This window comes from Prenolepis imparis, unplaced genomic scaffold, assembly GCF_030444845.1.
Source record: "Prenolepis imparis isolate NDT839.2.m4 unplaced genomic scaffold, iyPreImpa1.0 SCAF_10, whole genome shotgun sequence".
In the NCBI taxonomy this organism is placed as follows: Eukaryota; Metazoa; Arthropoda; class Insecta; order Hymenoptera; family Formicidae; genus Prenolepis; species Prenolepis imparis.
In genome coordinates, this window is record NW_028141168.1 from 6846283 (window position 1) to 6861116 (window position 14834).

At 24.1% G+C, this 14834-nt stretch overlaps 1 protein-coding gene across 3 annotated transcripts; it reads right to left on the reverse strand.

Annotated features, from left to right (window-relative positions):
- Nucleotides 1-1543: 1543 nt before the first annotated feature.
- Nucleotides 1544-12605, reverse strand: LOC145941963 (actin-related protein 8-like). 3 transcript variants are annotated; one of them, XM_083048395.1, is made up of 11 exons: nucleotides 12118-12604; nucleotides 11762-11981; nucleotides 11335-11615; nucleotides 11085-11235; nucleotides 10639-10725; nucleotides 8969-9171; nucleotides 3146-3589; nucleotides 2775-2804; nucleotides 2352-2580; nucleotides 2118-2264; nucleotides 1544-1977 (listed from the first exon to the last, which is right to left on the reverse strand). In XM_083048395.1, exons 1-4 carry the CDS (start codon nucleotides 12139-12141, stop codon nucleotides 11143-11145), a joined length of 618 nt encoding a protein of 205 aa, XP_082904521.1. In that variant the 5' UTR covers nucleotides 12142-12604; the 3' UTR covers nucleotides 1544-1977; nucleotides 2118-2264; nucleotides 2352-2580; nucleotides 2775-2804; nucleotides 3146-3589; nucleotides 8969-9171; nucleotides 10639-10725; nucleotides 11085-11142. The 3 variants fall into 3 exon arrangements, with proteins under 3 accessions (XP_082904521.1, XP_082904520.1, XP_082904522.1); XM_083048396.1 differs by having other exon boundaries at nucleotides 1760-1977; nucleotides 12118-12605; XM_083048394.1 differs by having other exon boundaries at nucleotides 2352-2804.
- Between the last annotated feature and the right edge of the window lie 2229 nt (nucleotides 12606-14834).

Below are 14834 nucleotides of genomic sequence, written 5' to 3' on the forward strand. Positions count from 1 at the left end.
ACAGCCTTTCGATGCTACGAATATAACACACAACGCGAATCGACAGAGAGCCAATCAGCATCGCGGAAAAGCGACAACAATGTCAATAACATGCCTTTTTTAGAAAGGGGATACATTTATGTACGCATTTATATATATATACATTTATGTACACATTTATATTTTTATTGCATTTGTATTTAGATTATTTTAAGCATATCAATCATATTATTTCCAAGATCATCTTGTTAAAAACTTTATAATTATATATAGAATGTTCTATAACTTAATTGCGCAAACTTTTACTTTTTCGAAAAAAAAATAATATAATTATTCTTTACATTATTTTTTAATTATTTTAATTATTATTCTTATTTTTATCTGTTTAAATAATGCATAAAATATATAAAATAATAATAATGTAAAAATATATAACAAATAATATAAAGTAATAATGTAAAAAAAAAATATATATATATATGTATAACTATAGAACAGACTGCACTATCTCTGCAGTAATATGTGTCATTTATGTCCGAAAAATCGTCTGAGTTAATAGGGGAATATAATTTGCAAAGAGGTAGTGTCGATAGTGCAGCAATAAATATATTCGAAAAATCATCCGCGTTAATAGGAGAATATAATTTGCAAAGAAGTAGTGTCGATAGTGCGGCAATAAATGTCTTTTAATATGTCCGAAAAATCGTCTGAGTTAATAGGAATACATGTTATGCAAAGAGGTTGTTCGAAGTAACGTCGGTAATGAAGGTTGGTAAATTATCGACGTTATTATCGATAAATTACCAACCTTTATTACCGACGTTACTTCGATCTACCTCTTTGCATAATATGTATTCCTATTAACTCAGATGATTTTTCGGACCTGAAAAGACACATATTGCTACACTATACCTCTTCGCAAAATATGTTCCCCTATTAACTCAGACGATTTTTCGCAATAAGACATATATTATTGCTCGTTAAATCTCGTCGCAAAATATAATCTATTAATTTAGATGAATTATCGAAGATATTAAAAGACTTGTATTATTGCACGTTAATTGCATTAATAATTATCTGTAAATTAATAACAAAAATATATGAAAACTGATTTTTCTCGCAGATTCTGCCACTGAATAAGCGCAAGAGTCCTGAGATTATAAATCAAATAAATAAATAAAAATCGCTAATCGACAAGCCGTTAATGAAAAATAGAATTAGTAAGAAATTAGTAGAATTAATGATGTTTTATTATTATTAAATGTATATTTTTCTGTTTTCTGTACAATTTATTGTAATCACGGTCTTGCATAAATAAAAATAAATTAAATTATATATTACAATAAAAAAATATAAATAATAAAAATAAATAATAGATATATATTTATATTATAAATAAAATACATTATTATATTATTTTTTACGTATTATTAATCACTAATAATTTTAATAAATCGTATATTGGATTTCTCGCGCATGCGCGTGGAATTTATATCACATATTCATATATATATTGAATTTTAGAAAATATATTTATTAAGTATAAAATATTTATTTCAGGTAACAATATATTTTCTAATATAAGATAATCAGAAATATCAGAACAATGGAATTATAAAAAATTAGTCACTCGCATTATATTTTCTAAAATTCTAGAATAATAATCTTAGAAAAAGATATTTAATTTTGAAAACAAGCAATAGAAATATTTTTCTTCTAATATAATATTTTATATTTAATAATATAATATTTTATATAATATTTATATAATATATAATATAATATAATTTTATATTTATGATCACACTTATATTTTGTATTTCTTAGATATTTTATGTATCTGTTTTGCTTGGAATCCAACTAAGATAATCGAGTTGAGTTGCAGCTTGATACTCTCCTTCACTAAATTGTGCGATGCTCATTGACAAATAAATCCTGACTGCTGTACACCTTCACCAGGGTAGAGATTATGTCAGACACCTTGCTGCATTGTTTTAGCTGAAAATACAAATTCTATATTTAATACTGACGCTATACAATACTGAAGCCAGCCAGTACAACACACAGCTGCTTTTATAACGCGACTAATGAAATTTCGCGGTTTACTGAGATTAATGTTGACAGAATCCGGCATTCACCTTTTCTTATCCTCAGTCTCGCTGATAGTCCAACTGTTGTTTAATTGCACGTCCTTTACCAATTCGTCGGCCAATTTGCTCGGCGAATCTTCGAGCAGACAGTTAACGACAAAACGTACGATGTCCTCTCTGCTTTCCAAATAACTCCTGAAGAAATAAACGTATTCGACAAATCAATATAGATAACAAACGGACACATAAGAATCTATATGCGATAAGCTGTAGAGATCTCACTTGATAGATTCCATTGACAGCTTGACAGCTTCCAGAACTCCTGTTAGACCGAGATACTTGACAATTTTTATTTTATCTTTTTATAGCGGCGATCTATATCCGGGGTGTTCACCCCGGTATGTAAGAGTCTCGTTTTAATTGCCTTCTGAAAATTCCTAAGATCCTTCCATTGAGCCGTTTCTTCCAGGCAAATTCAGATCATTCACCGCAGGTTGTGACTCGAGATATTCTGGGAAAAAGTATAGCATGCAAATACATGTTTTTATGAATAAAATTTATATGTTGATTAGATGATCGATCCATATCTTGGTGTATGTTTCATACAGGAAATAGAAATAATTTCTGTTTAAATTTATTTATGGCACTATGGATTTCATCAGTTAGTGCAACCGTTTTCGAAAAACCACCAAAACAGATTCTTACCCGCTAAATTATGACAACAGTTTCGAGCCACTGTAAAAATAAAACATTACATCATAGATATTACTATAATTATTATAATTATTATTATGAATTATATGAGATTAATAAAAAGAGAGAGATAAAAACGTTCACATACGTTTTCTAATGAAATCTATTATGACTTGTCAAATGTTGTCGCATGTTTTTTTAATTAGATGATTCTTGATACGAATATAAATTAATGATATGTGAGTGCAATTTCTTACGAGTCTCTCCAATAATTTCAGATCAACTAGTTTTCTATTAATTGATATATCTGATTTAAGACATATATTTCTGTATATATCTCAAGTATTAGATCACAAAGTGATTATATTAAGATAAATATTTACCTTGAGAAGAGTTGTCTGAATTGCAGAATACATTAAAGGCAACTTTATAGATCTGGTCTATAGTACAATCATGACACAATAGTAATTGGTTCAACAATGTAGCTCTGACAATGAGCTTGAATTGTGTCTCCATATCATTTTTGGTGCTTTACGAATCCGTAGCCGCATCCTTGTTCCTCTTATATATTCCAACATTTTTAGAACAAGTAGAAACTCCGTAAACATAATGTACACATCATCCACAGCATACTTGAACAATTCCCTGTTGGCTGTACTCTGTATTCTCGAATTTTTCCCAGAACGCTGATGCCACATACCAATAAATGTATTGTTCTATAATTCCATATGATGAATAATAATGTTTTCGACGAATTATGACAGCTTTAAAACTCTCTCATCTTCGGCAAGATTCGCAAACTCTTCCTCAGTGCCTTCTTCTTCAGTCTGCGAAAGAGAAAATAATAAATTTTCAAAATAAAAAAATAGTCATCAAGTATTTAATCAAAACAATTGTGTCTAAATCCAGTTAAAAGAAAAGCGAAAATTGTTAATATATAATATTAATTACATGCAGCAGCTTCCTGGAAAAGCGCGTTCTATGCGAACAAAATTAATAAATTGCAATTAAAAATCCCAAACAGAAGAAAGAAATGTTTTTGTTAATGCATAAAAGTAAAATTATATACTGATAAATATAAATATGCACATTTTATTTTTAATTTACGAATTTATCACATAAAATTGTGCATTACTGTAAAGTTCCACTGATCTCTTTGTAAAACATATTCTTCTAACTCAGATACATAAAACAGAACATAAACATAAATGTACATACATATTCATATATATGCATAAACATAAATGTACATACATATTCATATATATGCATAAACATAAATGTACATACATATTCATATATATGCATAAACATAAATGTACATACATATTCATATATATGCATAAACATAAATGTACATACATATTCATATATATGCATAAACATAAATGTACATACATATTCATATATATGCATAAACATAAATGTACATACATATTCATATATATGCATAAACATAAATGTACATACATATTCATATATATGCATAAACATAAATGTACATACATATTCATATATATGCATAAACATAAATGTACATACATATTCATATATATGCATAAACATAAATGTACATACATATTCATATATATGCATAATCATAAATGTACATACATATTCATATATATGCATAAACATAAATGTACATACATATTCATATATATGCATAAACATAAATGTACATACATATTCATATATATGCATAAACATAAATGTACATACATATTCATATATATGCATAAACATAAATGTACATACATATTCATATATATGCATAATCATAAATGTACATACATATTCATATATATGCATAAACATAAATGTACATACATATTCATATATATGCATAAACATAAATGTACATACATATTCATATATATGCATAAACATAAATGTACATACATATTCATATATATGCATAAACATAAATGTACATACATATTCATATATATGCATAAACATAAATGTACATACATATTCATATATATGCATAAACATAAATGTACATACATATTCATATATATGCATAATCATAAATGTACATACATATTCATATATATGCATAAACATAAATGTACATACATATTCATATATATGCATAAACATAAATGTACATACATATTCATATATATGCATAAACATAAATGTACATACATATTCATATATATGCATAATCATAAATGTACATACATATTCATATATATGCATAAACATAAATGTACATACATATTCATATATATGCATAAACATAAATGTACATACATATTCATATATATGCATAAACATAAATGTTCATACATATTCATATATATGCATAAACATAAATGTACATACATATTCATATATATGCATAATCATAAATGTACATACATATTCATATATATGCATAATCATAAATGTACATACATATTCATATATATGCATAAACATAAATGTACATACATATTCATATATATGCATAAACATAAATGTACATACATATTCATATATATGCATAAACATAAATGTACATACATATTCATATATATGCATAAACATAAATGTACATACATATTCATATATATGCATAAACATAAATGTACATACATATTCATATATATGCATAAACATAAATGTACATACATATTCATATATATGCATAAACATAAATGTACATACATATTCATATATATGCATAAACATAAATGTACATACATATTCATATATATGCATAATCATAAATGTACATACATATTCATATATATGCATAAACATAAATGTACATACATATTCATATATATGCATAAACATAAATGTACATACATATTCATATATATGCATAAACATAAATGTACATACATATTCATATATATGCATAAACATAAATGTACATACATATTCATATATATGCATAAACATAAATGTACATACATATTCATATATATGCATAAACATAAATGTACATACATATTCATATATATGCATAATCATAAATGTACATACATATTCATATATATGCATAAACATAAATGTACATACATATTCATATATATGCATAAACATAAATGTACATACATATTCATATATATGCATAAACATAAATGTACATACATATTCATATATATGCATAATCATAAATGTACATACATATTCATATATATGCATAAACATAAATGTACATACATATTCATATATATGCATAAACATAAATGTACATACATATTCATATATATGCATAAACATAAATGTTCATACATATTCATATATATGCATAAACATAAATGTACATACATATTCATATATATGCATAATCATAAATGTACATACATATTCATATATATGCATAATCATAAATGTACATACATATTCATATATATGCATAAACATAAATGTACATACATATTCATATATATGCATAAACATAAATGTACATACATATTCATATATATGCATAAACATAAATGTACATACATATTCATATATATGCATAAACATAAATGTACATACATATTCATATATATGCATAAACATAAATGTACATACATATTCATATATATGCATAAACATAAATGTACATACATATTCATATATATGCATAATCATAAATGTACATACATATTCATATATATGCATAATCATAAATGTACATACATATTCATATATATGCATAAACATAAATGTACATACATATTCATATATATGCATAAACATAAATGTACATACATATTCATATATATGCATAATCATAAATGTACATACATATTCATATATATGCATAATCATAAATGTACATACATATTCATATATATGCATAATCATAAATGTACATACATATTCATATATATGCATAATCATAAATGTACATACATATTCATATATATGCATAATCATAAATGTACATACATATTCATATATATGCATAATCATAAATGTACATACATATTCATATATATGCATAATCATAAATGTACATACATATTCATATATATGCATAATCATAAATGTACATACATATTCATATATATGCATAATCATAAATGTACATACATATTCATATATATGCATAATCATAAATGTACATACATATTCATATATATGCATAATCATAAATGTACATACATATTCATATATATGCATAATCATAAATGTACATACATATTCATATATATGCATAAACATAAATGTACATACATATTCATATATATGCATAAACATAAATGTACATACATATTCATATATATGCATAATCATAAATGTACATACATATTCATATATATGCATAAACATAAATGTACATACATATTCATATATATGCATAAACATAAATGTACATACATATTCATATATATGCATAAACATAAATGTACATACATATTCATATATATGCATAAACATAAATGTACATACATATTCATATATATGCATAATCATAAATGTACATACATATTCATATATATGCATAAACATAAATGTACATACATATTCATATATATGCATAAACATAAATGTACATACATATTCATATATATGCATAAACATAAATGTTCATACATATTCATATATATGCATAAACATAAATGTACATACATATTCATATATATGCATAATCATAAATGTACATACATATTCATATATATGCATAATCATAAATGTACATACATATTCATATATATGCATAATCATAAATGTACATACATATTCATATATATGCATAATCATAAATGTACATACATATTCATATATATGCATAAACATAAATGTACATACATATTCATATATATGCATAAACATAAATGTACATACATATTCATATATATGCATAAACATAAATGTACATACATATTCATATATATGCATAATCATAAATGTACATACATATTCATATATATGCATAAACATAAATGTACATACATATTCATATATATGCATAAACATAAATGTACATACATATTCATATATATGCATAAACATAAATGTACATACATATTCATATATATGCATAAACATAAATGTACATACATATTCATATATATGCATAAACATAAATGTACATACATATTCATATATATGCATAAACATAAATGTACATACATATTCATATATATGCATAAACATAAATGTACATACATATTCATATATATGCATAATCATAAATGTACATACATATTCATATATATGCATAATCATAAATGTACATACATATTCATATATATGCATAAACATAAATGTACATACATATTCATATATATGCATAAACATAAATGTACATACATATTCATATATATGCATAATCATAAATGTACATACATATTCATATATATGCATAATCATAAATGTACATACATATTCATATATATGCATAAACATAAATGTACATACATATTCATATATATGCATAATCATAAATGTACATACATATTCATATATATGCATAATCATAAATGTACATACATATTCATATATATGCATAAACATAAATGTACATACATATTCATATATATGCATAAACATAAATGTACATACATATTCATATATATGCATAAACATAAATGTACATACATATTCATATATATGCATAAACATAAATGTACATACATATTCATATATATGCATAATCATAAATGTACATACATATTCATATATATGCATAATCATAAATGTACATACATATTCATATATATGCATAAACATAAATGTACATACATATTCATATATATGCATAATCATAAATGTACATACATATTCATATATATGCATAAACATAAATGTACATACATATTCATATATATGCATAATCATAAATGTACATACATATTCATATATATGCATAATCATAAATGTACATACATATTCATATATATGCATAATCATAAATGTACATACATATTCATATATATGCATAATCATAAATGTACATACATATTCATATATATGCATAAACATAAATGTACATACATATTCATATATATGCATAAACATAAATGTACATACATATTCATATATATGCATAAACATAAATGTACATACATATTCATATATATGCATAAACATAAATGTACATACATATTCATATATATGCATAAACATAAATGCACATACATATTCATATATATGCATAAACATAAATGCACATACATATTCATATATATGCATAAACATAAATGTACATACATATTCATATATATGCATAAACATAAATGTACATACATATTCCAGATGCGTACTACCTTTGAATATGGTAAATTCATAATAGTATGAATAACCCTGGGCTCTAAATCTAATAACACAGCTCGTGGTACGTAATGCTCATCATCTGCTTGATAAAAAAAGACATCCTTTCTATCCGTTCCCTCTATTGCATAATCTTCCAAGATTCCTTCTGGGCTGATTCCATGCTCTGTGCATAATCTCTTCCAAAACTCAAATCCAACTATAAATAAAATGTATAAAAATATATAAATTTTATTCTAAGAAAGAAAATATATAGGTTTTATTACAAATTATAATAAAAGAGAAATTTTAAGTTTGAAAATTGAGGCATAATGTAAACAAAAAAACGATAAAGATATTCGTTATTTTCATATTTGCAAGTGTTTGGAAATATCGTAGCATTTGTATCAAAAAATTATAAAACGTATGAAAAGGATTTATATTATATGAGACAAAATAACATGTAATACTTTGATTGCCACATTGGCCAAGCTGCAAAGTTATCACCTCGCTTGGCATTTTAACGTTCTAACAATTCAAATATAAATCACTTTATTTTCTTGATACGAAAAAACCACACACAACTGTATAGGCTGCTTTCAGCAGAGGAAATGGCTCAGTGAGTGCTTTACGTTATGCTTTCAGCGGTTTACTGTTTCTGCTGATCATGAGTGTTATTGTTTGTTTCTTTTGACCTTTTAAAGTAAATGCTTTCAGTCTGTACAGACTATCTCGCACTTTTATTATTAGAATATTACTAGAATATTACAAAGCACGTGTTACATTTGTTTCTTTATGGTATTATTTAAATAAATTGCAATTAAAAATCCCAAACTTAGAAGAAAGAAATGCTTTTGTCAATGCATAAAAGTAAAATTATATACTGATAAATATAAATATGCACATTCTATTTTTAATTTACGAATTTATCACATAAAATTTTGCATTACTATAAGGTTCCATTGATCTCTTTGTAAAACATATTCTTCTAACTCAGATACATAAAACAGAACATAAACATAAATGTACATACATATTCATATATATGCAAAAACATAAATGTACATACATATTCATATATATGCATAATCATAAATGTACATACATATTCATATATATGCATAATCATAAATGTACATACATATTCATATATATGCATAAACATAAATGTACATACATATTCATATATATGCATAAACATAAATGTACATACATATTCATATATATGCATAATCATAAATGTACATACATATTCATATATATGCATAATCATAAATGTACATACATATTCATATATATGCATTATCATAAATGTACATACATATTCATATATATGCATAATCATAAATGTACATACATATTCATATATATGCATAAACATAAATGTACATACATATTCATATATATGCATAAAAGTAAAATTATATACTGATAAATATAAATATGCACATTTTATTTTTAATTTACGAATTTATCACATAAAATTGTGCATTACTATAAAGTTCCACTGATCTCTTTGTAAAACATATTCTTCTAACTCAGAAATGAATTTTCAAGCACATTAAAAGATACATTACTGCGTTTGCACTATTCACATTTTTTCGCAAAATCTCCTAATTACTTTAATGTGTATTTTCGAAGATATCTAAAGGTGCACATTATTGCTTGTGTAAAGTGCATTACTTACTTCTTCGCGAAATATATTTTCCGAATAATTCAGACGAACTTTTGAGAGTATGATAAGACGCGTATTACTGCACGTCAACTGCATTATCTGTAAATTAATAGAATATATGAAAATTAATTATATCTAAATATAAATATCTTAATAAATTTCCAAAGTTTGAAAATTATATATAATAATAATCTTAATAAAATTGTATATAATAAAAAAAAACTTAATAAATTTCCAAAGAAATAAAAATTAATTTTATATCTAAATAAATTTCCAAAGTTTTCATATAAATATTAAAATACATTTTTAAAATATTTATCTTTATTTTATATAATTGATACTGTGCTATATAAATTGTTTTACTTTCTATTCCTTTTTTTACATAAATAATATTTTGTAGAAAAATGTTACATAATACTTCAAACAGAGATATACTTGTTTGAAAAATGAATACTTACGCATAAAATGAATACTTAAATAACTTTCATCATAAAGATCTTCTGGATCTCCTAAAGATCATTTTTGAATATGAACATTATGGGTTCCAATAATTCTGAACAACTCAAGTTGAAACAAGCTCAAAGATGCTATTAAGCATTCATCGCCCACCTGTCGCATAAGTTTCGGTACAGTTTTATATATAAATTTGTATATAAGGGAGGAAAAAATATATATAACTTTTTATAAGAAAAGTGAAAAGAAAGATACCTGTATTCTTCTCTGTTTGTTGTTTTGGCTTTTTAACAATAAATGTTTTCTCCTACATACATTCGAATCCACATGACAGAAATATATCTTTATTTGAGAGATCCAAAAGCAACTCATCCTCCAATTTGTTAATGGGATTTGCACAATTTGTATGGAAACAGATTTTTGTAAAAGCCAAAAAAATGTCTGCGTGACATCTGCACTGCCATAATTCATATGTTCTTGTGTATCCTTGGGAGAAATTGCGTCTTCCATATATGATATCTTCTGCGTTTCAACACCTATCATAAATCCAAACATGCAATCAAACAGTGCATCCACATGATCTTATCAATAATATAAAAGTAATAGAAATTATATTTTAATTTTCAAATTATTTGTTAAAATATAACAGTTGATTAACAGAATTGTAAAGTGCTTGTGATACCTGCAGCAGAGACTCTTCTATTGCTTGCATCAATTCCTTCGTTTATAAAAAAACAATGTTGATAACAAAATCCTGTCCCCATATCACACTTGTTTATATTTATTAATATTACGACAGAAAACATTTGTACTTTATTATACTTTGCAAATATCTCCTTGCCACTGCATGTAATGAAAATACATAGAACCAGAATGAATAACAATGTTTGTGCTTGGATTTGCTGAAAAAAAAAAAACATTTATTATTATGTATATTTGAGAATAAACAAATATAAAACAATATATGAAATATATCGAAAAATTTACTAATATTTATCTCCCTGTAAGTATATATATTTTTAATGAAGGTATAATTACTTTTGCATCCTGATAAATCGCCATTTTCTCGCAATATAATATTATAATAATAATTGATAACACTTTGAGTATTTTATTTTTCTTCTTTTATTATATCAATTTTCTTTTAAAATGCAGTATTTTCTTTCTTTTTCTTTTTTTCTCCTTATTTCGGCATTTTATTACAATTTTCGCGTAAAAGCTGTCATCGATATTTCACATCATGACTAAATATTTTAATAATTGTTAATAACAACGTTCATAGTAATACATATTGTATTTTTTATTATTATGAATTTTTAATTTACGAGTATCATCAATTTGTAAAAATTATTTAGCATTATTTAATAAATTTAATTTAATTTAAAACAGTAGGTTATGTATCCCATATGTGCCACGTGTCTCTTAAGACGTTCGAAAAATCGTCCGAGTTAATAGGAATACATGTTATGCAAAGAGGTTATTCAAAGTAACGTCGGTAATGAAGGTTGGTAAATTATCGACGTTATTATCGATAAATTACCAACCTCTATTACCGACGTTACTTCGATCAACTTCTTTGCATAACATGTATTCCTATTAACTCAGACGATTTTTCGGACCTGAAAAGACACATATTGCTACACTATACCTCTTCGCAAAATATGTTCCCCTATTAACTCAAACGATTTTTCGACCGCAATAAGACAGTTGCTCGTTAACTATTTATCTCTTCGCAAAATATAATCTATTAATTTAGATGAATTATCGAAGATATTAAAAGACTCGTATTATTGCATGTTAATTGCATTAATAATTATCTGTAAATTAATAACAAAAATATATGAAAACTGATTTTTCTCGCAGATTCTGCCACTGAATAAGCGCAAGAAAGAGTCCTGATGTCTTTTAATATATTTTAAATAATATGTTATAATACTTTAAACTTGATTAATATTTTTGAAAGTTATCAGCTGATTTCTATCAAAAAATATTAATCGAGAATAAGATATTATAACATATTATTTACAACATATTACTATTTTAATTTTTTATCATATTATTTAAAAATTTAATTAATAAATTAACGCTTTAATCAGCTGATTTCTATGAAAAACTATTAATCGAGTTTAAACAAATTTTATATTTAAAAAAAAATTTTTTTTTTAACAAAACCGAAGAATGGCGCGCGCTTGTGTTCTAGTATATATATATATATATATATATATATATATATATATATATATAAGAGAAAAAAATTAGAATCCATTTTTCATTATTTAATATTCGTAACATCAATAATTTTTCTGATAAAAAATCGAAAATTTGGAAAAATTTTTCCGAAATAAATATGCATAATAAATGGCTGTATAAATTGAATAAATGACTCTCTAAAAAAATTAAGCTTCTTAGTAAAATATCATAATATATAATATATAATAAAATATAATACACAGACACACATATATATAGTCAAATTAGAGCAGGTTATATCGATGAGAAAATTATTAATGAAAAGAAAAGCCGATGTGAGTATTCGGGAAATACTAAGGTATCAAAGTAAATTGATAAGAGAGAAAAGCATAAAAAAATTACTTATATATATTCTGTGCCTTAAGTTATTTATTTTATTTACACGTAAATATATTATATATAGTTTATATTATATATCACTGTCTTTCTTGTCGCTATAACCCTTGACATTTACATCATGCTATTACCTTCTAATTATCGCTCTCGCTAGTACAGATTTAAAAACATCGAAATTCACATCGTTATTTTCTTCTCTTTGACACAGACACATATAACGACCGAGCGAGTAAATTACGTCAAATTATCAGCGAAGAAAGTTTTTTTTTTTTTTTTTTTTAATGATTAATTCATTCTGTTCACGAGGTGTGGTGATTTTCTGACATCGGAAACGAACCGAGAGCCTAGTTTAATACTGTTTAGAAATCGTCTTTTTGTCGATCCAACGTCGTCTCGTGCATAAACCTCTCTTCTACCTTTTCTTTCATCATTAAATAAAAAAAGTAAAATGTTTAAAAAAAAATTGGTGAAATTGGCCCTCAGCAATTTAAATGCAGCAAAATACATTTGCAATTGTTTATTCTTTCGCAATTTAAATTAATTTTATCCGATAATGGCACAAAACAGTAAAATCTTGACTTGTGAAATGTTGCTTCGCCTATTTTGACTTCTCATTAATTTGTCTCACGCGTTTTTTTTTTCGATTCGTATATGAACTGATCGAACTCGGCTTACCAACATTTTTAGGAACTTGTAATGTCGTACACTTTTTTTCCATTTACGAAAAAAGAAACAAAACGACGACGATTAATTAAGGATATAGTCAACTTCATTTCTAAACTCTCCTGTTAGATTCCACGAAAAAATATAAGCGTTCATTGCCATTGAACGATTATATTAATTATATATTATTAATTAATAATATATATTAATTATATATATTATATATATAAAAATATAATGTATGATAATATACATATATATATAATATATAGATATATATATAATATATATATATATATATATATATATATATATATATATATAATTATATATATTTTTATTAATATATATATATTATTATATATATTATTATTTATATATATTATTAATTAATTTTACTGCGTGTAATTTCATATACAACGAAAGAGGATGTACATACAAAGATTTTATCGACTTGATGGCAAGATTGCGGTTTAAAATAGTACTCTGCGTTGATACCACTGCTT